The 26,021-nt window shown below is 39.2% G+C and overlaps 1 protein-coding gene and 1 long non-coding RNA gene across 10 annotated transcripts in view; both read right to left on the reverse strand.

Annotated features, from left to right (window-relative positions):
* The window catches only part of YTHDF3 (YTH N6-methyladenosine RNA binding protein 3), a 73,004-nt gene extending 47,418 nt beyond the window's left edge, over positions 1-25,586 (reverse strand). For 4 of the 9 annotated variants that reach the window (XM_043507800.1, XM_043507798.1, XM_043507799.1 and 1 more), the window contains exons 1-5: positions 25,051-25,517; positions 23,522-23,546; positions 14,242-14,289; positions 13,494-13,579; positions 8,977-10,572 (exon numbers count right to left, since the gene is read on the reverse strand). In XM_043507800.1, the coding sequence (XP_043363735.1) occupies positions 8,977-10,572; positions 13,494-13,579; positions 14,242-14,289; positions 23,522-23,546; positions 25,051-25,074 (1,779 nt within the window). In that variant the 5' untranslated portion in view covers positions 25,075-25,517. Of the gene's footprint in view, positions 1-322; positions 383-7,319; positions 7,599-8,976; positions 10,573-13,493; positions 13,580-14,241; positions 14,290-23,521; positions 23,547-25,050 lie in introns of those variants that run through there. The other 5 variants (XM_043507801.1, XM_043507795.1, XM_043507802.1 and 2 more) reach the window with 5 other exon arrangements.
* LOC122458669 lies at positions 18,168-23,513 on the reverse strand. The gene is made up of 2 exons (XR_006278806.1): positions 22,259-23,513; positions 18,168-22,036 (listed from the first exon to the last, which is right to left on the reverse strand). It is a non-coding gene; the product is annotated as an uncharacterized LOC122458669 (long non-coding RNA).
* Positions 25,587-26,021: the final 435 nt, after the last annotated feature.

Below are 26,021 nucleotides of genomic sequence, written 5' to 3' on the forward strand. Positions count from 1 at the left end.
ACTTCTGAGTAACCAGTAAGGTAATAAAGAAGCTGTTTTATGCTGGGTTGGTGAATCTAAGTATTGAAATAGCCTCCAACTTTAAAGGGAGTGTCTGCCCCATTCTTTGCAGTTCACCATAATTGAGTGACCACAGCTGGCTCCCCACCAAGACCCAGTCACAACCACCTACAACAATTGTGTCCCAACAATGACTGCAGGTCTGGGCACTACATTAATATAAGTAACCAGTTGTGTTCCTGGCTTCCCTATTAGGCTTCCAACTTCCTGCAAACTCTTAATAACATTCCCAGTGAAACACAAGAAAAAAATTTAACTTCACCCAGAGGACTCCTCAAGCAACTGCTCAGCTGTTGCTTGTCCTCCAGAAAGGCAGTCCAGACTGTAAAGGAAAATGCCAATGCTAGGAATTCTTGATAGAGCAGGTGGCCACTTACTTTAATAGCTGGAAAAGGGAAAACAGCAGCAAGACTATATCCTTTGGAGAAACTGCAGGCAAGCAATCCCCAAGAAATTCCTTTTATTGAATGGAGCAGACCCCTGGAATGGAACACTGGAAGTGGAGTCTTTTAGTTGGGAACTAAAAAGCCCCTTTCTCCTCCATAGCCTCAACCAAATTTGGTGTTTATGCAGTATTTTCTGACTTGCAGTACTGTAACAATTTCATTTTACAGATGCTCCCCGGGTTATGCAAGATGCAACTTATGCAAATTCACACTTACGGAAAAAGTTCCGGAGTACTTGTGGCACCTTAGAGACTAACAAATTTATTAGAGCATAAGCTTTCGTGAGCTACAGCTCACTTCAACAGACTAACACGGCTGCTACTCTGGAAAAAGTTCCGTAAGCCAGAAATAGGATTTTCAAGTGTGGAAATATCTGCGTAACATACAGGTATACGTTTCTGACTTGCACAACATTCGAGTTCCGCAAGGCTTTCCGGAATGGAACGATTGTGTAAGTCGGGGGGTGTCTGTATTACCACCCTGTTTTGTTAAAATTCTATAATCACTTAGATCCAATATCACTGTTTTCTACTGCACACTGGTAATGAAATTAGTATTCCCCCCAAAAGTTATTTAAAAAGCTCAGATTTTATACTGTGTAGCAAGGAAGAAGAGCAAGAGAAGATTACAGGGTAAAAGCCACTATCAGACGTTAGAAAACAAAGGACACATGATGGACTATCCAATTTAGCGTTAGGAAGAAAAAACTTGAGAGACATGATCTTAAGAGTACTTAGAAACATTGCTCAGAGAATGTATTCATTTTAACAGTTGTGCCTTTTTATGCAAAGATCATTTCTATTTTACTATCTCTGTATTTGCGGATGAGTATTTACATGGCCACTACAGAAAATACATGACAACTCTTCTCAAAGGGTGCAATTAAATTTTTTGAAACTTGTCCCCGTCTCAAAAATTGCCAGTTTTAGAAACATCTTTACCACTTTCAGTTGGAAGACTGTCCCCAGGTGTTCTATTTTCTGAATTGTTTGTATAAATGCACAGGATTTTATACAATACTGAATACAAACTAATAATTAACAAGACCTCAGATGATTTCTCATTACTGCTGACAGATCACGAGAAACGAGATTAAAATTTTGTAAAAATTGTACACACGTACAATGATTATTGTACATATGTAAAATTTAAAAGCAAAATCTGTTTCCACCCTTAATGTTTGCTACCTTGCCCATAATGGAGTAAATAATGTCAAATAAGGCTAAAGTGGAATACTTCGAAAGGGGATTTATTCAAATGAATTTAGAGATGGTAAATAATCACTTAATAATTTTACTAAACATAGGTATTTCAAAAGATTACTTTCATCCTGGTCAGATAAAACTGTATGCACTTTAATAGGGATACTGTCATATTTTAATAGAACAAAGTCAAGTCCTATTTGAAATTAATTATTGATCATCCCAAATTGTTAGATTAAATTTTTAAAACCAATTATTCTAAAATAAGTTAGTTGGAACAGTCACAGTTATAAAGGTAATTATATCCATAAATAATTTGCTTTGTTTAGATAATTGACTAAAGAAAATTATTATTACATATGCACAATAAAATCCTAATTGAACTTCAAGAAATTGCAAATGACTACTGCTATTTAATGTATTTAATATTTGAACAGCAAAAAACAGCTTTTTTATGAAGAGTACACACTGTTAAAAAGAAACAAAGCAATTATCACAGCTGCTATAGAAAACAGGCATGTACTTAACCCATATAACACCCATAATGTGTAGTTCTTCCAGCATTACTGAATACACCAATTTAGGTATGATGAAAATAAAAATCTAGCCTGGCACTAGAAAGAAAAGGATTATCCAATTATCTATAAACAGCACACAGTTTCAGAGATATAAATTACTGCATTTCTGAAACTGTTCTCCAATTAAAAAGAAATGGACTGTATCATATATTTATAATTGAAAGATGAAAACAAAAAATAAAAGTTATGCCATAGAAAGAAAAAAATAAACTACCAATTTTAAGGCAAAATTCTATTTGCCCAGGTAAGTTAATGATCAAGAGTTTGGATCTTTTGGTAGCCAGTGTTATATTTTCATTAGACTTCCTACTATGTTTTAAATATACATTAAATCCATTTTAACAATACTTCAAATGCATGTACGATGAAGACCTAGTGGGATAGTTATGCAGTTCTAAACTTGTTATTAAATTGTCAGATGTCTCTAAAACACTTTTATAGGACTGTGAAAGTGAATGCAAAATATTACATACACTTTTTATAAAAGCATCATGACAAATATTTAGCTCTGTTAGTTTTCTCTCAGTTAGCCTGTCACAGAAATACCATTAAGAAAATGCAACTAAATTATTTACCATACTAGAATTACATATGCCAGTATTTGAGCCATATGGATACTATATTTTTCCTATTAAAGCCAACAACTTGGAAAATATTACACGAAATATATGCATAATCACACAACTGAATCCAGTCTATATTAAACTGTAGAATTTCGTGGTTTGGATTTTAAGTTGAGAAAATACATAACATCACTGTACTAACAATCCAAAATTTTTCCACTACATTTTATGGTTTTCTTTCTGTAATTAGTGAAAAACACCACCATAATGCATCCGATGAAGTGAGCTGTAGCTCACGAAAGCTTATGCTCTAATAAATTTGTTAGTCTCTAAGGTGCCACAAGTACTCCTTTTCTTTTTACCACCATAACTAAGACCCATGGACTAAGGTCAGAAGGGACTACCATGATCATCTAGTCCAGGGGTAGTAAATAGGCGGACCGCAGACCAAATCCAGACCGCCAGATGCTTTTGAGAGGACCCCTAAATCTTAGTACTTATTATTGTTATTTTTTATTATTTTCTCTGGAGTCTGAACCTTGACAAAAAATGACTACCTTGATCTAGTCTGACCTGAACATTGCAGATCACAGAACCTCACCCACCCATGCCTGTAATAGATGCCTAACCTCTGACTGAGTTACTGAAGTTCTCAAATCATGATTTCAAGACTTCAAATTACAGAGAATCCACCATTTACACTAGTTTAAACCTGCAAGTGACCTGTGCCACATGCTGCAGAGGAATACGAAAACCCCACAAAAAGAAAAGGAGTACTTGTGGCACCTTAGAGATTAACATATTTATTTGAGTATAAGCTTTCGTGAGCTACAGCTCACTTCATCGGATGCATTCAGTGGAAACTTCCACTGAATGCATCCGATGAAGTGAGCTGTAGCTCACGAAATCTAATGCTCAAATAAATTTGTTAGTCTCTAAGGTGCCACAAGTACTCCTTTTCTTTTTGCGAATACATACTAACACGGCTGCTACTCTGAAACCTGTCATTATGGAAAACCCCACAGGGTCTCTACCAATCTGACCTGAGGGAAAATTCTTTCCCGACCCTAAATATGGTGATCAGTTAGCCCTGAGCATGTGGGCAAGACCCACCAACCACACAGCTGGGAAAGAATTCCTGAAGTATCTCCATGCCCTCTTCACCTTTTTAATTTCCTTAGCTCTTAAAGCACTGATGTTTGAATTACTAGCTCCTTTGATAAATGCTCCCACAAAGTAGTAACTCTCAAATTATCAGTTTAAGCAAAGACAATAAGGGCATGTCTACACTTGCCATTTAAAGTGGAAAAAGTCCCTTTTTTGTGCAAAAACCATGGAAACGTCTACACTTGCCAATGACTTTTTGCAGGGCAACTCAGAAGTTTCATCGCAAAAAGAAAACCACCTCCACAAGAGGCATACAGCTCTTACCAGTGATGCTTTTGTGGTGATGTGCAAGTGAAGACATGTTCTTCCTGTTTACACAGTTTTTAGCCTTTGGAAGATATCCCACAGTGCCTAGGTGACCACTCTGACCAGCAGCTCTAATGCCAGGTAAACAGACATCCACCCCTCCCCCTGTAAAGCCCAGGGAACTCAAACTCCCCTTCCTGTTTTCTTGGCAAGTGCTCACTTATCTGGTCAGGTGATAATGCCTGCTCCAGGGAGCAAAAGATCCCCTGCCTGGAACAATGCTGAGCTACTGGAGCTTATCAGTGTTTGGGGAGAGGAGGCTGTGCAGGGACCCAGGATGCCCCACAATCACCCCCTTTCCCCCCACCCTCCCTGCTTTCCCACAAGTCTCATCATCAAACTGGAGAGCGCTGCACTGTGGGATAGCTGCTCTAGACAGCGAAGTGCTACTAATGTAAACACTTTCTGATCCCTGAGGAATTGAGTACACAAACCAGCACTTCACTGGTGAAACTTAGGGCTTCTCTACACTGAGAAGTTGTCGACAAAATATTTTGTCTTTCACCGGTATTTAAAAAAGCCCTCCAGCAAAAGACAAAAGTTTTGCAGACGCAAGTGACAGTGTGAACGCAGTTTTGTCGGAAGGCATGCTCTCCTGCCGACAAAGCTAATGCCGCTCACGGGGCTGGAAGTATTTTGTCGGCAAAAGTGCTGACAAAGTACCAACAAAGAGCGTTTACACAAACTGACTTTTAGTGACAAGGCTGCGTGGTATAGACAAGCCCTTACATCGCAAAAACTCTACAAGTGTAGACATACCCTAAAGTAAAAGTATATTAGGGCACCAAAAGAAAAAAAAACGAAAACTTCAGAAACTTGGTAACCCCTCTCGATAAACAGAACATAAATCTTTCAAAAAGAAAAGGAGTACTTGTGGCACCTTAGAGACTAACAAATTTATTAGAGCATAAGCTTTCGTGAGCTACAGCTCACTTCATCGGATGCATGTAGCTCACGAAAGCTTATGCTCTAATAAATTTGTTAGTCTCTAAGGTGCCACAAGTACTCCTTTTCTTTTTGCGAATACAGACTAACACGGCTGCTACTCTGAAACCTGTCATAAATCTTTCAGAAACTGTAAAAGAATGCCCTAAAGATATGATAAGTCTACACATATATAAATCTGACAGGATTTTCACTGTATTAACCTCATTTGATAATCCATTTAAGTAAGTTTCACGGAATTAGTAAAATGCACATTTCTCCCCCTTTAAATTTAATATACACTAAAAATTAAACATTTAAAGGCTGTCTCACCTTCTCCATCTTCTCTCAACCTTTAAACCACCTTCTAGTGACAGCCAACTGCAGAGGCATGCAATATATCTATGTACTGATCTCAAACAAAAATACATCTCTGGCCCATCAAACAACCCAGGGGGACGCATCCAGCCCACCAGATCATTTTATTTGGCCTGATTATAGGCAGAGTTGCAGTCCCAGAATGATTTTTTTTTTTTTTTTTTAAGACTGAGGCCAGGTCTAGACTAAAAAGTTAGGTTGACCCAGCTGCATCACTCAGGGGTGTGAAAAATGCACTCCTCTGACCAATATAGTTAAGCTGATCTAACACCCAGTGTGGACAGTGATAGGTTAATAGAAGAATTCTTCCATCGACCTCACTATTGCCTCTCAAAAAGGTGAATTATCTATGCCTGTGAGAGAGGTTCTACATAGTATAGCGTCTACACTGAAGCACTATAGCGGTGCTGCCGCAGCACCTCATCTGTGCTGCTGCAGTGTTTCAAGCGTAGACAAGCCCCGAGCTAGGTTGCTGAAGTGCGCAGATTTTTAGTAAAAATTGCTGCATGTAGCGAAGACTCATGCCACTCTGCTCAGATTTGCTTCTACATTACAGGCCTCACCCCTGCCCAATGTCAACCAGAACCAGTTACTGTGGACCTACTGACTGTCTGGAAGCTGAAAGTCAACCAGGTTTGGTGAGTGGGTGGGTCGGTCAGAGCACACCTTGGCCACTGGGGAAGTAATCAGAGGTGGGTCGCATGGGACAGAGATAGAACCTGTGTTGTGGGGAAGGGAGCAGACCCTGGGAACAGGAGCCCACGTGTCAGGTTGCAATGCCACTCATCTGGCCCAATCACCTCTTCATCACTCACACAGGAGAGGGGCTCTGCCCCACACCACCCCGCTCTGGTTATTGCCTTCTCTTTGGCTGTGGGACATGGAAACCAATCTGACTGGCCAACGGTGGGTTGGGGGGAACCTCTGTCAGTGGGGAAGCAGTAAACAGAGCTAGTTGGCCTAACTGCTAAGCCCCTTCCCTTCAGGTATAATGGAGGAGTGGATGGGCCAAATTCAAGTGGCACTGCAACCTGGCGCATAGGCTCCTGCTCTTAGCCCTGAGCCTGTGTCCATGAGGCAGCAAAACAGAGACTGGAAGCAGCAAAGACAAAACGTTGACATTCGTGTTTTTGTTATTTTCGTTTATCAATCCTGTGCTTTTCAGCACACTAAAAAAGGGTTAGAGAGTTATGTTTAATCTGTCTGTGGGGGGTTTTTGGGTGGGGGTTTTATTTAAACGTTGTGAGATAAGGGTCTTTTCTATTTAGGAAAACTCCCGTTTTATGTTAACATGCTGTATTTTAGCAAACAAACATTCTGAGTTATGCAATATGTGGCCTCCAAAAAATTTTGTCGAACGGTTTTAATGGTTTTGTAGCCATCTATCACCTTAAAGTTGCCCATCCCTACAGCAGGCAGTCCTAGAGAGGAGGCAACACAAATGCAAAGTGCAGTGGAGGTAAACTGGTTTGAAAAATTAACTTGAAGTTTGTCCTAGCAAGTGATGGGACTTAAACCATTAATTTTTGCTAAAGTTAAAAACTTTCATTATGAAAAAATAGTTTGTACTCTTCTTGGTGTAAAATAATAGTTCCAAATATGAATGTAATGTAAGTCAATACAGTGTCATTTTTGTGCGTCTTTACACTATTACAGTGCCTCTGCGATCATTCAGCTATGGTAAGGAGAACTAGAGTGAAATTAACAAGACTACAGTTGGACTACTGCTATTTCAGAAAACATATGGGTAGCACTGGAACTGTCAATTTCAAGATGACACTGATTGATAAAGCTACAAGCAGCAAAAGAAAAACAATTGTTTTTATTCACCAGAGAGGAAGACATAACAGAGGTTAGGTACAAAGCACTGTAGTAGAGGCCTTCTTCTGACAGCAGTTTGGAGGCCCCTGAAGAGGGGGAAGGTATTAATTTCATATTTAAATGGAAATCCTCCTTCACAGCTGCCAGGAAGCCCTTGAAGTGGACAAAAAGATAAGAGTACTAGACAGCCAGTATGAGGTGATGCATCAAGAACTCCTAGTAGCAGGGACAGATACAAAAGACTGAGCCCCCCTGAGCAAGGTCCAGAGAATACCTTGGTATAAATTCCAGGACCCTCATTTTGCCTAGCAGCACATGGTGGCAAAAAGAGTTAAGGCTTCAAACCAGAGCAAAGTCCCCAGACTTCACTGATGCAAGCTCTTCACAGTCTTTCCAGATTCTTGCACCCATCCCTGCAATATCTGAGCACATGAGCTAACAGGCTAGTAGATCTGACTAGTCGATCTGGTAAGTTTTTCAAGCCATCAAATGAACCTTCCATAAATCCAACTACTACTCAGCTTTGACAGAGAGACTTGTATTTCCAAAGGAAATAAGTCTAGCACAACTGGACTGTGCGGACCAGCAGTAAATTAAAAAAAAATTAAAAAAAAAAATGCAGGGGAAAGAATCTTCCCTAAAAATGCAAAAACAAATACCTAGTAGGACAAAGGGTGGGGGGGGGGGAGGAGACAGAAAAGACAAAGCAGGTGAACACCATAAAGCAACTTTAAGAGGAAAAATTTATATTTAATATTTTTCAAGAAAATTTTCTGAAATTCTAACACCATGAAAAAAAGCACAATTTTTAGAAATTTTTTCCTAATGAAATTATATTGTTGCAGGCACATATTTGCTCTACAGACAACACAACACTGCTATTAAAGAGCCACTATTTCTAACACTGTAAAGGTGATCACTGTGCTGCTTACACATTTTAAAACTTTAAAAGCTAAGACAGACAACACAAACTGACCTAAGCACAAATTTTCAGATTAGTATTCTGTTAGAATCTTGATCTAAAATAAATAAATAAATAAATAAATAAATAAATAGACCACATTTTACTTGAGAATTATCTGTTACAGCATTAAATACCTTTATTTCCCTTGTAATTCAATGCCCTAAATTGATTGTGGCACACCTAATTTCAATATGGCACTAAGTTGTCAAAGAATTGTTAACATTGCACTAAAAACGAGACTCCATTAGGAATGTTATATTACACTGAAAGTTTTTTTCACTTTGTAACAATAAGTAAAACATCTTCTTACACATAAATTTAGGTTAGGATTGTTCTGTTCAAGTTAATCCACAAATAATTTTGGTTTAACCACAAGAATTAAAACAATCTAAATAGTAGGAGTCAGTTACATCAAACTACCAAAGAACTATAACCAGCTTTGGACAAAGTAGCATTACTTTCTGTTTCAATGTATACTGCACACTGAGTTGTAAGAAATAACTAAGTTACAAAAATAACCACAAAGAAACTACAGGAAAAATTACTATAATGAAATTTGATTCTTACCCTACGCATGGCTTCCTCCTCCTCCTGACGCTTTTCATAGTGTGCAAAGTCATCAAAGATTGAGGTGGTATGCTTGAAAGTAGCAATTATTTTAAGCACTTGCTTAGCTTTTTCTAGGGGTACCTCTTGAGTGTCCCTCGAATTGGTAACCGGTTTGTTGTCATTGTTTTCCAAACGAATGTGCCGCAGCTGGTTATTGGGAACGTCTTTGACAAAGATCCACTTAACATCAAACTTCCCCTTCCACTTATCCTGAGACCAGACTCCAGCATATGCATTGTAGTCCACAACAGACTTCATCTCAGCCACTCCACAAAAATGTCCACTGCCATTCACACTGAAGAGTAAATAGAGTGGACCTTTTCCATTCAGGGAACGGTAAGCAGCATCCAAGCGTTTATTACCATGTTCAGTACTACACCAGATAGAGTATTTAATGGAGCGGTGTATATCGTCCTCCGAATAGCTTTTGATTATAAACACACGTCCATTCTTCAGATTCCAATCAAAGTCTTTGGGATTATAGTTATTTATGGCCTTTAGTTTCTCCAGTACTGGGTGCACCTCTACACCAGGTGAAGAGCTGACAGGTACAACACCTAAGCCAAAGTTTTCGCTGCCAGCTCCTCCATTGTTCTGGCTGAAGCCCATGCCCCTGTTACGAGGAGCTACCCAGCGGTTTTGCAGCTGCTGTTGCTGCTGCAACTGGTGAGGCTGCGCCTGCTGCTGAGGTCCTTGTTGCTGCTGTGGTTGTGGTGGCTGAGACTGCTGTTGAGGCAGTTGGCTTTGCACCAATGGTGGTGGTTGAATTAATGGCTGAGGCTGCTGAATTATAGTCTGAGGAGGCAGTATTGGCTGGGAAGGGGGTGCTTTTACCACTGACCCTTTGTCATCCCAAGTTCCAATGTTCATGTTGTGTTTTATAGGAGGTGGTGGTACAGCAGGGCCCCCAATTCCCACATTACCCTTAGGCTTGAGTTTCGGCTGAGGTTTAGCAGGCTTCCTAGCAATGGCAGCCCATGAGGTTGGTTTAGGTGCTGAACTGCTAACTGGGGGCACACTATTTGCTGCAATGCTTGTCATACCTGTACTGCTCAGAGCTGAACCTACAGTTTTTGTCACAGCAGCTGTCATATCCCCACCAATTTTCAATCCCGTCATGCCTTGCTCAATGCTGCTAATCCCAGGCACCTTGCTCAGAGTATCATTGCCAAATCCAGCCTGTCCATCTGCTATGGCTCTACTAAGAGAGCTAGGTGGATAGCCATAGCTGCTGCTATAAGCAGAGCTTTGTGTTGATTGTCCCTGAGATCCACTTGTCCCCCATGTAGAGAAATCTGCATTCCCAGGAAAAAAATTAAATCCATGCTGACCAAGGAATGGAGGGGTGTTTCCTAAAGCCCCAGGTTGACTAAACACACCATCAGGTATATAGTGATGTTCACCATTGCTCATCTGTCCATAGGTTGTCAAGTATGGCATTGGAGGGTCACCTGCAGTGGACCATGCTGCTTCACTTAGAGAATATGGAAATCCAATGGATGGAGCATAATAACTAGGCATGTATGGGTCTGACATTGGTGGATAGCTGTTACTCTGCAAGAAAATAAGTAAAATCAGCAGTGGAACTTTCCATCATCAACATAATTCAAGGGAATATGGCAGGCATCAGACAACAAATGTTGATGCTCTGTTTACAGTATTCCCTTTTACTTTTCCTTTAAGGCTACAGAAATCTCAAACCACATTTTTATCTGAGAATATCTAAGACCTTGAGCTCCACATGTATCAAGTCTCTTTTTTTCAAAGTTGATTTTAGTGTAAATCCACCTTTTCCTCTAGTAAAAAATTGCATACAGTAAAACCTCAGAGTTACGAACACCTCAGAAATGGATGTTGTTCATAACTCTGAACAAAACTTCATAGTTGTTCTTACAAACGTTTACAACTGAACATTGATTTAATATAGCTTTGAAGCTTTAATATGCAGAAGAAAAATGCTTTTAATCTTAATTTAAATGAAAAAAGCAGAGTTTCCGTACCTTGTCCCATCTTTTTTTAAACTTTTCATTTTTTTAGTTCTTTACGTTTAACCCAGTACTGTACTGTATTTGCTTTTTTCCCCTGTCTCTGTTGCTGCCAGATTGCGTTCTTCCATTTCCAAATGAGGTGGTTGACCAGTTGGTTCAAAACTCTGAGGTTCTACTGTACGTAATACCAACCAGAGTATTAACTGTCATCCTAAAGGCTACCATGAGTATGTTGATGTTAACCTTTATTTATATAGATAGATATGGAAGGATGAGATTTTTTTATTGGTAAATGTCGGTAACCATTTATTTCACTGTGTACATACAAGCCAACAAAAAAAATCCGTTTGATAACAGAAATTTACAAATAATCCAAGAAAAAAAAAATGCTGCTTGAGAATTTAAGAGTTTGATTTAAGGATATTTGTATATTTTGACATGTGATGTTGACAGTGTTTGTTTTAATGATTATTAAGCTTTAACTTTTTGAATCTCAACATCTAGTGTCATTAAATAGTCTGATCCTACCAGGGTCTGATCCTCCCAATAATATCCCATATCTAAAAAAAAATGCTTAAAAAAAACAACCCACTGGTATCTGTCAATTTGAAAAACAAAACTGAATTCTGCCATACCTAGTTATAGACTGATAAAGAACTTGAGAAATGTAGTGCTTAATACATTAAGCAAGATTAAAGATACCCAAGCGTGAAGAAGAACCTATTCAACTAACTTGAAGTAGATCTTCAGTAGAGATGGAAATGCTTCATGCAAGTGCTGAGAGACTATTATAACATAAGCACATACAACTGATGCAACAAGATGTGAGTTTTGCGAATTGTATTTGTTATAAGCAGCTCTTTCTTCAAATAAAAATCCATTCTCAATAGGCCTTATAATATTAAGTATTACTTAGACATACGTAAAACCATTTAACATTTTTCCTAAAATCCAACTGCTAACAAAAGAAATCTCAGAATATTCAGTGTTTTACCAACTAACGCTTTAAGTAACACATTTAAAAGAAAGCAATAAACTATGACAAGGTGTGAATTTCAACATGAATCCAAATATTGGACATTCCAAGGCCTAGTCACGTGTTATTGCACTTAAAATTAGAAACGCTTACAATTATTTTAAGTTTACTGTGTTTTAGAAAATAAAGTTTCAAACACGGGCCTTATCCAATCCTTAGAATTAGAATCATGCTAGCTATAACTAAAGAGAAACAGAAGGATATTTATCAGTAAACATCTACATTATGTAGACCATCTAAAATTAAAAAGTTCAAACCTGCGCATGCAAAATACTACCACCAAATCAAATTCATTCTTAACAGCAAAGGGACTAAAGTAAGATATTTTTAAAATAAAAAGTAGCTCAAGAAATTAGTAAATAAGACAACATAATTTGTAAATATGACTGCAGTTTTCTCATATTTGTTTCTTGCTGAGGTTCTCATTACTATTAAAATGAAAGTATTTTCAGTGCTTCATGGGAGGACAGCAGGATAAGAGATTATAAAAAGTACTCATGTATCTCATAAAAACAGCCACACAATATTTAAGAGTGGATAACATCAAACATATGATTCAATTCAATGTTCTAGAGAAGTAATGCAGAATTTGCATACTGAGTTCACTCCTAGCACCCAGGGCTTATGGAATAAAGGTTCTCAGGAAGCAAAGCATTCAGCCTTTTGAAAGGTATAGCTCAAGTCACTTTAAAGATTCCCTGCAGATGACTCAAGTGGCATTGATTGGTTTGCAAAGATGGCACTTCCCATCTTCCTCCCACAAAAGACAGCCCACTGTTGTATCATCAAAGCAGATGGGCAGGCAAGGAAAATCCCCAAAGCCATTTTGACAACCTTCATTCCCTCCTCTCTCCCGAAAAGAGTATCCTGGAATTTTCAGGTTTATCTTAATTATTGAATTAAATGTTTTAATAAAAACTGAATTTAGTATTATGAAAGATGGAGGATCCACAGCTCCAGAAAGTGAAGTCATCCATTTACTGGCAGAAAACTTACACAACAGGCAATATTAAACTTCAGGGGCCTTGATTATGCTATCAACCATGTATTAACAACTCCCGTTGACTTCAGTGGAAATCATGTGTATACAATTACTATTACCTAGGAACCCAGGAACTATTATCTCAACAATATAGCAGGGGCATACTGAACTCACTTAAAGTTAGAAGGCAAAAAAAGTATATTTTTGATTCTAGAATGCATACATATGCATATCTATGTTAGACACATAGAACTGATTAAACTTAATTCCATCCTTTACTTGAAACATCACAAGAACGTTGCTATTAAAAAGAGGACATGCTGTAGACCCATTACATGCTAAGCATTAATTTATATTTCAAATATGCAAGCAGATACATAGTAAACTTTCTTAGTTCAGTGTAAGATGAAAAAATCTTAGCTAGACAATTAAACTCTGAATATACGTCAAAATAGCAATGAATGCTCACCTGATTTGTCTGGCTACTTAGATATGGCTCAAAGTCATCATCATTTACTGCATCCTTTTGATGAATCGAACCGTTTTGTACTGAAACTGAAAAGCAAGCTTGTATTAGGCACTTTTTTAGAATTATTGTGTTGTAATTTTAATTCAAAACAAAAACCAGTTCAGTCTTAATTCCTACTAAATTGTCATCTGTATGGTGAACTGCCTGTTCTCCTGGGTTTTTTTTTGAGAAACAGAGCATCTTGTATTGATTCAATTACCAGGACTGTGTCACATTTTAGATCTCATAAGTGTTTAAAAGCCAGTACATGATATTTCCCCTTGTGAGAGACCACCATCTAAAGCGTAGGCTATTGAATCAAATGAGGTAACAAATTTTGATGACTGATAAATACATACAGTCTTCACAAAAGCACTGCAAATACGTTTCGCTTGTAAAATTTAATTTCAAGATAATCATTTCATTAAACAACTATATATGTTATAAAGTACTTGTTACAAGTAATCAGGCAGACAGGTTCTCTTCTATTTAATCCTACACTGCATTGTCGCATCATTTTAATGAGTGCTTAGATGACAGTTGTCATTAGAAAGTAATCCAATGAAGAAACAACAGTGTCTTATAGCTCAGCTCAAGCTTTACAAATACTTGTTAGAAAAGGAAAAAACTTATGTTTCATGAATGACAGAGGTCTGATGGTTTACAATTCACTTTTTTCCTGTGATAAAGCACCTGCAGACGCACTCATTTGGCATAATTTCACAGTGCAGGACTGTGTCAGAGCAAACCATTTTTCCTGCAGTCATAAGGGGAAAAAAACCCAAACAAATGAATTCAGCATTGTCGTCTGCAGAAAACCTGTACAAATGAAGAACAAACCAAAACTATTGTGTCACAGTTCAGTCTATAACACTATTAAATTGCTTAACTGTTGAAGTGCCCTGTTTCTCAGAGCTTCACATTTATACTACTATGGTCATTGTGCTATTTCCACTTTTTTTTTTGGACAAATCTGGAGGTTATTAATATAGCTATGTTACTTTCGCTGTACAAGGAAATTTGCCATACCAAGTTTGTATAACAGTTTTAAAAACTGTTTACTGAGTAATTATGCTATACATTATACAAAGACATAGGAAGGCAAGTTCCATGACCTCAGAAAGCTCACAATCTAAGGGCAAAATCCTCTAGGGAAACACACACGACTACTTGGAAGGAATGAATACATTTCCCAGTTCCTTCCAGCCATCAACAGCTTGGAACAGTGTAAAGTGAGTGACTCAACAGGTGGATGGGAAGTTCATGCAAATGAGCTTCTTACCCACCCCCTTTGGCTCCTACTCCTCTATCCCCTGCAACCTTGCAACAACACTTGCAAGGAGAGAGGAGAAAGAAGCAGGAGTTGAGTCCCTGAAGCGATGTTACCCTCCCTCCCTCCCAACACACTTCCTTCGATCAATTGGGATACCATAGAATCAGAAGGGGGAAAAACACGACCATCATATCACCCAGTCTCTCCCTCACAAATTCCAAATGTTTCTAAACAAAATACTAAAAAAATGAGAACAAATATTATGAAGTTTCCACCACTTCCAATGGGAGACAAGTCTAGAGCCTAATACTTTCCTTGCTCTCTCTTTTTCAAGCTATCACTTGGGATTTCCACGTGAAAGGTGGGCAGACCTTCCATGACACCCCACAGCTGCATTATATAGCATATCTGCTTGCTTCACAACACCAAAGCACGATACTTAAGCACAACACTTCTCCAGAACCAGAAGAGTACCCATAAGTCACCTACTACAGGACAGGCCCAACAAAGAAATTAACAGAACGCCACTAGCCATCACCTTCAGCCCCCAACTAAAACCTCTCCAATGCATCATCAAGGATCTACAACCTATCCTGAAGGACGACCCATCACTCCCACAGATCTTGGGAGACAGGCCAGTCCTTGCTTACAGACAGTCCCCCAATCTGAAGCAAATACTCACCAGCAACCACACACCATACAACAGAACCACTAACCCAGAAACCTAGCCTTGCAACAAAGCCTGTTGCCAACTCTGTCCACATATCTATTCAGGGGACACCATCATAGGGCCTAATCACATCAGCCACACCATCAGAGGCTCGTTCACCTGCACATTTACCAATGTGATATATGCCATCATGTGCCAGCAATGCCCCTCTGCCATGTACATTGGTCAAACTGGACAGTCTCTACGTAAAAGAATGAATGGACACAAATCAGACGTCAAGAATTATAACATTCAAAAACCAGTTGGAGAACACTTCAATCTCTCTGGTCACTCGATTACAGACCTAAGAGTGGCTATCCTTCAACAAAAAAGCTTCAAAAACAGACTCCAAGGAGAGACTGCTGAATTGGAATTAAATTTGCAAACTGGATACAATTAACTTAGGCTTGAATAGAGACTGGGAATGGATGAGTCATTACACAAAGTAAAACTATTTCCCCATGGTATTTCTCCCCCCCACCCCACCCCACCCCCCACTGTTCCTCAGATATTCTTGTTAACTGCTGGAAATAGCCTACCTTGCTTGTCACCATGAAAGGTTTTCCTCCTCCTCCTCCCCCGCTGCTGGTGATGGCTTATCTTAAGTGATCACTCTCCTTACAGTTTTCAGAGTAGCAGCCGTGTTAGTCTGTATTCGCAAAAAGAAAAGGAGTACTTGTGGCACCTTAGAGACTAACAAATTTATTAGAGCATAAGCTTTCGTGAGCTACAGCTCACGAAAGCTTATGCTCTAATAAATTCGTTAGTCTCTAAGGTGCCACAAGTACTCCTTTTCTTTCTCCTTACAGTGTGTATGATAAAACCCATTGTTTCATGTTCTCTGTATGTGTATATATCAATCTCCCCTCTGTATTTTCCACCAAATGCATCCGATGAAGTGAGCTGTAGCTCAGGAAAGCTTATGCTCAAATAAATTTGTTAGTCTCTAAGGTGCCACAAGTACTCCTTTTCTTTTTGCAAATACAGACTAACACGGCTGCTACTCTGAAACTTCTCCAATGTTATACCCAAGGCTAGAGTTACATCCCATTCCCCAGATAGGGTACTGCAGCTACCTAACATCTAACACAGTCACTCTCCAGTAGATGGAAATTGGAGCAAGTATCCCTCTTCATGATATCAATACCACTTTCCAAGCAGATTCAAATTGTCTTGACACAGTTTTGGCTGAGCTCCATGCAAACAGAATATGGATCTAAATTAGACAAGCCATACAATAATACAACAGATAACTGACCAGTCTGAAAGCTGTGTGGGTGCTTTCCTAAAAGCCATTATTTCTATAATCTACCATCTACAGACTTAGTGAAAGAAAGGTGTTTTAAGGTTTTCATGTGGTACACTATGAAAGAGGAAGTTCCAAGCATAAAGAAAGGAATTTTTGTCAAGCTGGAGTCAGAAAGGAGAGCTGTTTTCCACGATTTCCCCCTTTTTGGCAAAAGCCTCCGAGGAGCATATACAGCCACGAAACTAGGATTTACAAGTAATGTTTAGTGAAAGCTACGAAGTTTAAGCCTGCAAACTAGCTGGTGCCTGTGCCCAATAATTTTGCAAAGTTTTCATAGTTTTTATGTAAGTAAAGCCCTAAAAAAGACTCATCTTGGGGACAAATAACTATACTGTCAGTTGAACTACGATGACTAAGAAGCAGGAATAATTTAACAATAGCTAGGGTTAAAATATATAGCAAAAGCAAACTACTCTAACAGTTCCAAAAGGAACTGACAATTCAGATCCTACAACAGGGCTTCAGCAATAACACTGAGCACATCTTCACTAGTTACAAAATAAAAACTTAACAAGTTTGTCTCTTGTATTTCTTCAACACTCAAGGGAGTCAACATCAAAACCCCATATGCTATAATGGTTTATAAAGACATATATTATGATACAGCAGCCAAATATTTATGACCATTATAAATGGGAGGGGATAAGTGAAGCATAAGTTATCTAATGTAGAAATATTTAAGTTTAAAAATTAACCTTAAGCAAAACAAATATTTAATAGAATTTTCCCCAAAATAGATGGCTTGAATCATGAGCTAACAAAAAATCTAAAATAGACATACTCCCGATTAAACCAAGTCTGTAGACAATGAGAACATTTTGAAAACCTAAAGAGTTCATTCCTTCTTGTGTTCAGCTGACACACAAGGATAGTAATCCACAAGTCTGTTGCTGATGTCATTTAGAAGGAAGGATTCATTGCCTGATCCTAGCTAAATGGAAGGCACAACAGGTACAATCTTTATAAGAAACAAAGTATATTGAGAAACAAATTCCTCAAAAAACACATTATAAAAATAGTTGGAGAAATTAGATGAGTCACATCTCCAGAGCAGAATCCTTCTATTAGGTGTAATTCACTTATAACATCTGTATAACATCTGAATGTACAGAAAGGGCATTTATTGGTTTCAGAGGTATTAAGGATAAATCAAACCACTGAAAACAGATTTGGCCAACCGTTAATTCCTAGCTCAGATTTATTTTTAAAAAGTGCTTGCCTTCTTACTGTTGGTATCTATAATCTAAAACTAAAATGAGACCAAATAGTTCTGGATTGCCACACTGTCAATTTCCTAGTGATGAAGAATTCCAGCCTTGAAAATGTTTTATTTAGGCTCTTCGCTTTAACTTGAACTGGATTATTAAAAAAACATAATACAGCACCACACATTTAGTCAGTATTTTTCAAACAGAGCCTACTTCACTTTCACCTTGCTTAAAATATTAACTGGTAAGTAACCAACAGTTCCCAAAAAATGTCATTACCTTAATGCTACCCTCAAAATAAAATTCTGTTGTCTACTTCTGTAAATAATTAGTCAATCTACTGACTAATCACATTTACAGTATGTTCTCTTTACTATCATTTTGCATTGAATGAAAATTTGAGGCAAAATATTCACGTGTGTCCTTTTTCACAAGTGATGGACACAAAAATGTAAGAATGAAATTTGCATTTGTGATGAATGGCTAGAAAAGGGTTAAACATCCTGCAAAATAAACAACCCTCAAAAGACATGTGGGGAGATAATGTTTGTGTTTTTGTGTACTTAAATATGTATGAGTAGGGTTGACAATGTAAATCAACAGTCCCTGTCTATGCTGTATTCTGATCATTCAGGTTGCAGAGTGGTAGCCAGAGATCAAAAGAATATCCTAGCATTAAAATGAATTGTAAACCCTGGATATCTTTGTATGCATCTCCCTTTGAAAGGTATAGCAAATAATCTGTGAAAGGTGGAGGAACAAGCAAATTGCCTTATGTTAATTCTATAGCTAAGTACCAGTGATGGACTTCATTCAAAGTCATCCTAATTACCTTTTGTTCCCGGAGGAACTCTCAACTTGTCAAAGAGGACATGAAATTGTATAAAAATTCCTTGGGTCCTGATTTTGTCATCTCAGATCTGCTTAAGCTGCATCAGAGGAAGTTTGAGTCACAAGACTGAGGTCCTAGTTATGCTGGTAAGTCCTGAACAGGAGATTTGGACATTGGACTATAACCTTTGAACTGAATTCTAAAGGAACTCTTCACAACTATAAAGCTCACCATCTCTGCTATGAATCTAAACCTCAATGAAATGAACTCACATGCATTTGTATGTACATTGATCTTGTACCCATTCTCTCTCTCTCTTGTTTTTTTAATAAATATTAGTTTAGTTAATAAGAATTGGTTGTAGGGTTTATTTGGGTAAGATCTGAAACAGTCATTAAACTGGAAGGTAATGTGTCCGACCCTTTGGGTTTGGTAGAACCTTTTCCTTTATATGATGAAATAATACTTTCAGAAATCACCATATTTGACTTAGGTACCTTGATGGAGGCCTGAGGCTGGATCACTTTAAGGGAACTGTGTTGTTCAGACTTCTGAGTAACCAGTAAGGTAATGAAGAAGCTGTTTTATGTTGGCTTGGTAAATGTAAGTATTGAAATATCCACCGGCTTTATGGGGATTGTCTGCCCCATTCTTTGCAGTTCACCCTAATTGAGTGACCTCAGCTGGCCCCCAGTCACAGCATTAAAAGAGTGAAGCTGATTTTTCTTGACTAGTGTGCAAAATACTCAATAAAAATGCCTATTAAGCTTCCATTCCTATGCTTCATTCTAGTTGGAGACCTCATGGTTAAATTTAACAGTTTTATTTCAGATAAGAAAACATAATACAGTGGAATATGATAGGAAGGTACTAACATCTGCATGTTTTGTAAGTCTAATACTTCTCAATCTCCATGTTCTAATGTAAGTGTTTTGGGAAAAGCAATAAACAAACACTTTCATAAGAAAAGGCACCTTTTTATGGGTTGAAGCCTATTCCAATCAACAAGCTCTCTCAGTAATTGTTCAAGAGTTGACCATTGTACAGACAAAACCTTCAGAGAAACGTGTTTTATTCATTCAATTCTTGCAGCAACACAAACTCTTGGCTCTTTCACATAAACCCCGAATTATATATTATTACTCTGCTACATATAGATCTTCCTAGATCTCTACTTTTGGTTGCCATAGTGTATGTGTTCCCTCAATTTATAATTGTCAGTAACATGTCAGAAAAGAGAAGTCTCACAAGATCACATAATTTAGTTACTTTAACAATACTGTTTAAGGTATTTTACATTTTTAATGTTAACGGCTCTCATACAATATCTTACTACTGTTCCTACTTATCCACTTATACCTTACTGCATACTTCCTTCTCGTCTGCCAAAGATGCCACCCACAACTACCCTTTTTTCCCCATTTTCTTCCATGTATGGAAATATATATAATCCCCAAACTAATCTGTCAGCTCACTACTCTATCCTGCTTCAAAGACCACTTCAAACAGGAACCCTATCATGACCCCAGCAGATTACCACTGTTAATGTATAGCCAAGTAGGGACTACCAATATTTACTTTATTTATGCACATGAAGTAAAGTCTCTGAATGACTCAAAACCATCTAATTGTGTATATTAACTAGTCTATGTAACCAAGCACTCCTATCACTGTTCCCTTCATCCTCCTTCCCCATTCCCTTTATCATCTGCCATATCTTGTTTTATTAAACTGAGCTATTTCGGGCAGGGATTGTCTTTTACTATACGTTTGCACAGTGCCTAGTGCCGTAGGTCGGCAATACAAATAAATCATTTTCATCAGCATCTAGTTATACACAGTTAAAGTATTTAAACAGGATGCAATCTAAAACAGTCTAGATCCCATAGTTTTTCCAAAACATAAATGTTGGGCCTAAAGAATCCAAATAAAGCTCTTAAGTAAAACCTGACACTATGCAGTGTTCATAATGCACCCATCACAAAATTATGCTAGTGCACATAAATCAAAGTAAAATTCACTAAGCTATTTTCATCATTAAATAATTACATGCAATCCATGCATCAAAATGTTTAAATTCTAATTCAAGTACAGACAATACAGATCAAGTAAAATACTGGATGAAAATCAAATTGGTGCAGATCTCTGTGAGATCACCTTTAAATAGCTTAGAAATAGTGTAGGAAAAAGTTGAAGGTAGAGACCTCTAGGCATAAAAGAGGAAGAGGCAATGCCATGTACAGAGGTAACATGGAAGACAAGAGTAGAAAAGGAAAAAAGCAGGTGGTTAAAAGCCAGGCTTGAAAAGAGTGCAATGAGTGCCAAAAGAATAAGACATGAGAGAACAGAAATGGAGGAAGGAATGGAGCTGTGCAGGGCTTTGACAACCAAGGAGAGAGTATTTAGGAGGTAAAGTTCATTCAGTGTTTCACCACAAAGACTGAGATTATGATGGAACACTTTGAGAGGTCAAAGTTGGGAAGGCACCTGTAAGGAGCTGTGTTGATGAAACTGCAGGAAAGGTTAATGCTGGCCGGGGACAGCCTATATGTAAGACGAGACTGAGAACAAAATCTTAAAACAGTGACAAGTTTACTACTTGATTCATTAAATGCAGTGAATAAGAAATTCAAGTAGTACACAAATGATACAAATGATGAAACCTTCCTGTTGGATGATTTTTAGTAATAAATATGGCAATAAATATGACATTTTAAAAAATGATTATGAATTTGATGGTATCGTTTTCAAGCAAACACTTTACAAAGAATATAATGTTCATAGTTTAATGACAGAATATTTTACTGCTATAAAAATGATTTTTTTTTTTGAGTATCATCCATCAGAAATGTTTCTTACACTATGCATGAAGATATCAGTGAACGCAGATTTGATCTATCATAGATTGCATTCTGTATGTGTGTTATTAATGTGATACAACTGCTGATTTCCCAGGAAAATAAACAAACATGAGAAAACTGGAGAGATGGGGGTGAGGGGAGGGTGTCACAGAATAAAATCAGATTACTGTATTAAACAAAAGTTATAAATTGCAGGACCGAGAGACGTTTCAGATAATAAAATATGATCTGAAAAGGCACAGGCTTTTCCAGATACTTTTAGCAGGAGGAGTGTTAAGGAAAGTGAGTAGAGTTTTTGTGGGGGAGGATAAGCTAAAAGAGTATGCTCAAAAAGAAAAGGAGTACTTGTGGCACCTTAGAGACTAACAAATTTATTAGAGCATAAGCTTTCGTGAGCTACAGCTCACTTCATCGGATGAAGTGAGCTGTAGCTCACGAAAGCTTATGCTCTAATAAATTTGTTAGTCTCTAAGGTGCCACAAGTACTCCTTTTCTTTTTGAGAATACAGACTAACACGGCTGCTACTCTGAAACCTAAAAGAGTATGGAATTTAAAGAGCATACGTAAGGTGCTAACAGATAGAGGGAAGAAGTGAAGACAGCGAATCTGGATAACTGCTAGAAGGAATACTCTGTACTGGATTCTGAAATGAACAAGATACCAGTGAAGATTTCTCAGAATAGAAGTGGTAATATGCTCTGTTCATGGCTATGAGTAAGAAACTAAATGAACACACATGATCATTGTTCTTTAGATCAAATGACCCTCATTAGACATTAACAATGAATAGGGTTGGTGTAAATGCCTAAGGTATACTCAAGGACATCATGCCAACATTTTCACTGAAAGATAGCTAAATGAAAAGAGCTATGTCTTATCCCTTAATTACTCATGACTATTACTTTGATAAGCATATTAAAGCATTTTTACAGTGATGTATCATGTTAAAAGTACTGGAAAAATACTTTTAGCACACCACTTCTAGTCATGTTGGTGTGATAAATCAGGGTGGCATGGGATTTACCAGAGGTGGTTTTTACCAGATAAAATCATGGTTTTTACTGTCTCAGGAAAAGCTAGTTAGTGCCAGTATAAGGCATTATCTATTTTTAACACTGCTTCTTTAATAGACACCACAATATATTTAGTTTTAGTTGCATATTCAAACTGATTACATAAAGCAGTAGATTTTGCGATTAATTTAGAGTCATACAAATAAAAAGTAAAACTGCAGTAAGCATAATACTAATACATGCCAGTATAACCGTGAACATTAGAACGTCTGATTTGGTATTTTCTCAAGCAAGTCATTACTCGCATTTCAGTTTTCAATATTACATAAACAAAAGTCCAAAACATTTGATTATATGAAAAACGACAATACTGCAGTGTAAAGCATTAAGCAATCAGAAGCATGCAGTTTCAGACTAGCAGTCCAGATCCATTTGGCCATGCAACATTCTGTAGCACAGGACCAACTTTGATATAGTGGACAGACCAAACCTATCCCTCAATTTTGAATGGATGTATCTAAAGTTTGAAAAAATTCATTCTCCACTTGCTGGCCACTGAAGCAATTATTTTTCCCAATTTCCTGGTCTAAACCAGGGTTAATCTGGTATTTACCAACATCCTGTCGTAAATTAGTTTTTCTAAGGAAATTGCCAACCTTGGATAAAATGGATTTTTAGAATATCTTGTGGTTACATTCACTTTATATACTTGGTTGAGGACATCTTTTTCCATATATTACAGGATCAGGGCCTCAGACATTATAAATAAAGGAATCATCTTACCTTTATTTCCTTGTCCTTTAGGTCTCTGTATATAAAAAGGTAAAAAATACAAGGAAAAATATTAATAGGGAAATTAGCAAAAACTAAAATCCTTGAATTTTCCATTCATGATGGTTTATGTTTGCTGATTTTATCATTTAAAGTAACAGCCAACTTAAATTACACCCAAAACTTAAAATATGGTAAAAATAGATTTTAATAAAATGTAAGACAAGTAGAAATGTCTCCATGTTCAAGAAGCTCTAGTGAAAACCACACAGTTATTTTTAATCAAAACCACTCCTTTGTAGTGTTTGAAACGTAAAAGCTGCAACACTGAATCTGCAAGGTAAATTTTTTTTTTAAATTGTCCAAGGTGAGAGAAAAGCATTAAACAAAACAAAAAGTAAAATAAAATGTCAAGAACATCTTCCCTTTTAGTAGACTACGGCTATTGCAAATACAGAAACTTGTTTACAGCATGTGACCTTTTAAACTGACAGATAGGCACTACTGTTATGGAAAAATGGACCAAAATTTGTGTGTAGCTCAGTAAGACACTTTTTATATTGGCCCCCAAAATGAATGGGATGAAAGAAAGAGAAGGTACTCCCAAATAGGAATGAAGAGCCAAAAAAATACGCTGCTAAGAAGCAGTATGGCAGCCCACAGATAGAGGAATTATGGAGCACGTACACTACACAGTACAGATGCTAAGAGGCACAGACCGGATTTGAGAGGGGAGAGGAGGTGGCAGGGGCAGAACATTTTGGGGAGTGGCAGAGGCCCAAGAAGGAGGCAAAGGCCTAAAGAGGATGGGGGGCAAGAGGTAAAGATGCAACAGAGGCCCAGTGAACAGGCAGAGAAGGGGACAACTGAGGCCCCGGGGGCAGGGAAGAGTGGAAGACAAGGAAGCACAAACCCAGGGAGGGGGGTGTATGGGGGAAGAGGAGATCACGCAAGAGAGAACTCTGAGAAAGGGGAGAAGTCAGAGGCCCAGAAAGAAAGAACAGAAGAGGACTAAGGACAAGAGGAGGGAAAGGAAGCAGCACCACAGACCCAAAGGGAGTTTTGGGTGTACAGGAGAAGAGAAGGCTCAACCGTGACCCGACGAAGGGGATAGCAGAGACCCAGATCCAAAGAACCGTTGGGGATATTGGGGGAAGACAGACTCCTAAAGAGGACGTGGGCCCAGAGAGAGGGATAAAGGGGAATCAGCGGCCCAGAGGAGGAGGAATGAAGGACGCATCAAAAAACAAGATGTTGGGGAGCAGGAGGCAGCAGCCCTGGGATGGGGGGGTGCAAGGAGGCTCGGAGCGGGGGAGGGAAACTGGCGCGGCTCAGATGCGGCTATAAATAGGGGGCTGCGGCTGCCTGGATCGAGGTGAGGATCCCACGATGCTGAGCGCGAGGATGAGGCCCGGGAAGCCGCGCTGGCCGCCCGACGGCGAAAAGGGCCCGGCCGGATTCCGACCCGCCTGGCCGCGCAGGCCCTTCCGCCCGGGGCGCCTCCTCCTCCCGCCGTGCGCCCAGGCCGCGACGGCCCGTACCTGGTCGACGCTAGTGGCTGACATTCTTCACGGGGAGCCGCGATCCCCTCGCTCCGCCTGGGCCTCGAGTGACTCCCGCACACACGGACCGCGCCGCTCTCCCCGCTGCCGCTTGATTGTCGCCGCCGCTGCCGCCCGGGCTCGCCGCCGCCGATCGGGTTCCCGCTGGAAGGAGCCGGCCGGACGCAGCGCTGCTTCCCGCCCCCCGCTCTAGGCGCCGCTTCCCCACAATGGCGGACAGGCTCCGGCTCCCACTTCCGCTCCCGCCCTGACCTTCCGCTCCGCCGACGTCGCCACTGACCTTTCCCTTCCTCTCTCCGCCTCCATGTCACGTGAGGCTGGAAACGGTCCCGCGCGCGCACCATACTAGGGACTCAAAGAGCGGGGGCGGGGGGAGGCGTAGGGGGAGGGGAAGGAAAAAGTGGCGCCGAGAGCGACTGCGCGCTCCAGCTCTCCAGGATGCGCACGCGCACAAGAAAGGAGGCTGCTGGAGAATCCAGGGAACGCTCGGGAAGGGAGTTGGAGGCGTCTCCATTTACTCCAATGCGCATGCTCGCTGTGAGCTTTAAGGGGCAGCCTCCAGGAGCTCACGGGCTCCGCATGCGCATATGCGAAGCGTGTCCTCTGAAGGGGTTTGGGCCAGCTGATTCCTGTCACTAGTGGGGCGGTCAGCCAGCTGTCCCTGGTGGCAGACGCACTGGCGGGCTGGGGGCATTTTACAAGTTCTGGGACTGTTTGCTAGGGATCTGAATTATTCCCCGTGCAGCTCTAGAGGCTCCCAAAGAGGAAATGGAGAGAGATGAAGGGGACAATTTATTAAAACTTGCTGAACTTACCATTGTGTTTATATACAAATTGTGCCCAGTGGATCAGGGACATGATCGGTGCATGTGTCACAAGACCTTTGGCCTCCAGAAACCTTTTGGATTCTTCTGGTTACTTCTGTCAGCCAATTTAATGGCTGATTTAAC

The sequence above is a fragment of the Dermochelys coriacea genome, chromosome 2 (assembly GCF_009764565.3).
Source record: "Dermochelys coriacea isolate rDerCor1 chromosome 2, rDerCor1.pri.v4, whole genome shotgun sequence".
Taxonomy (NCBI): domain Eukaryota; kingdom Metazoa; phylum Chordata; order Testudines; family Dermochelyidae; genus Dermochelys; species Dermochelys coriacea.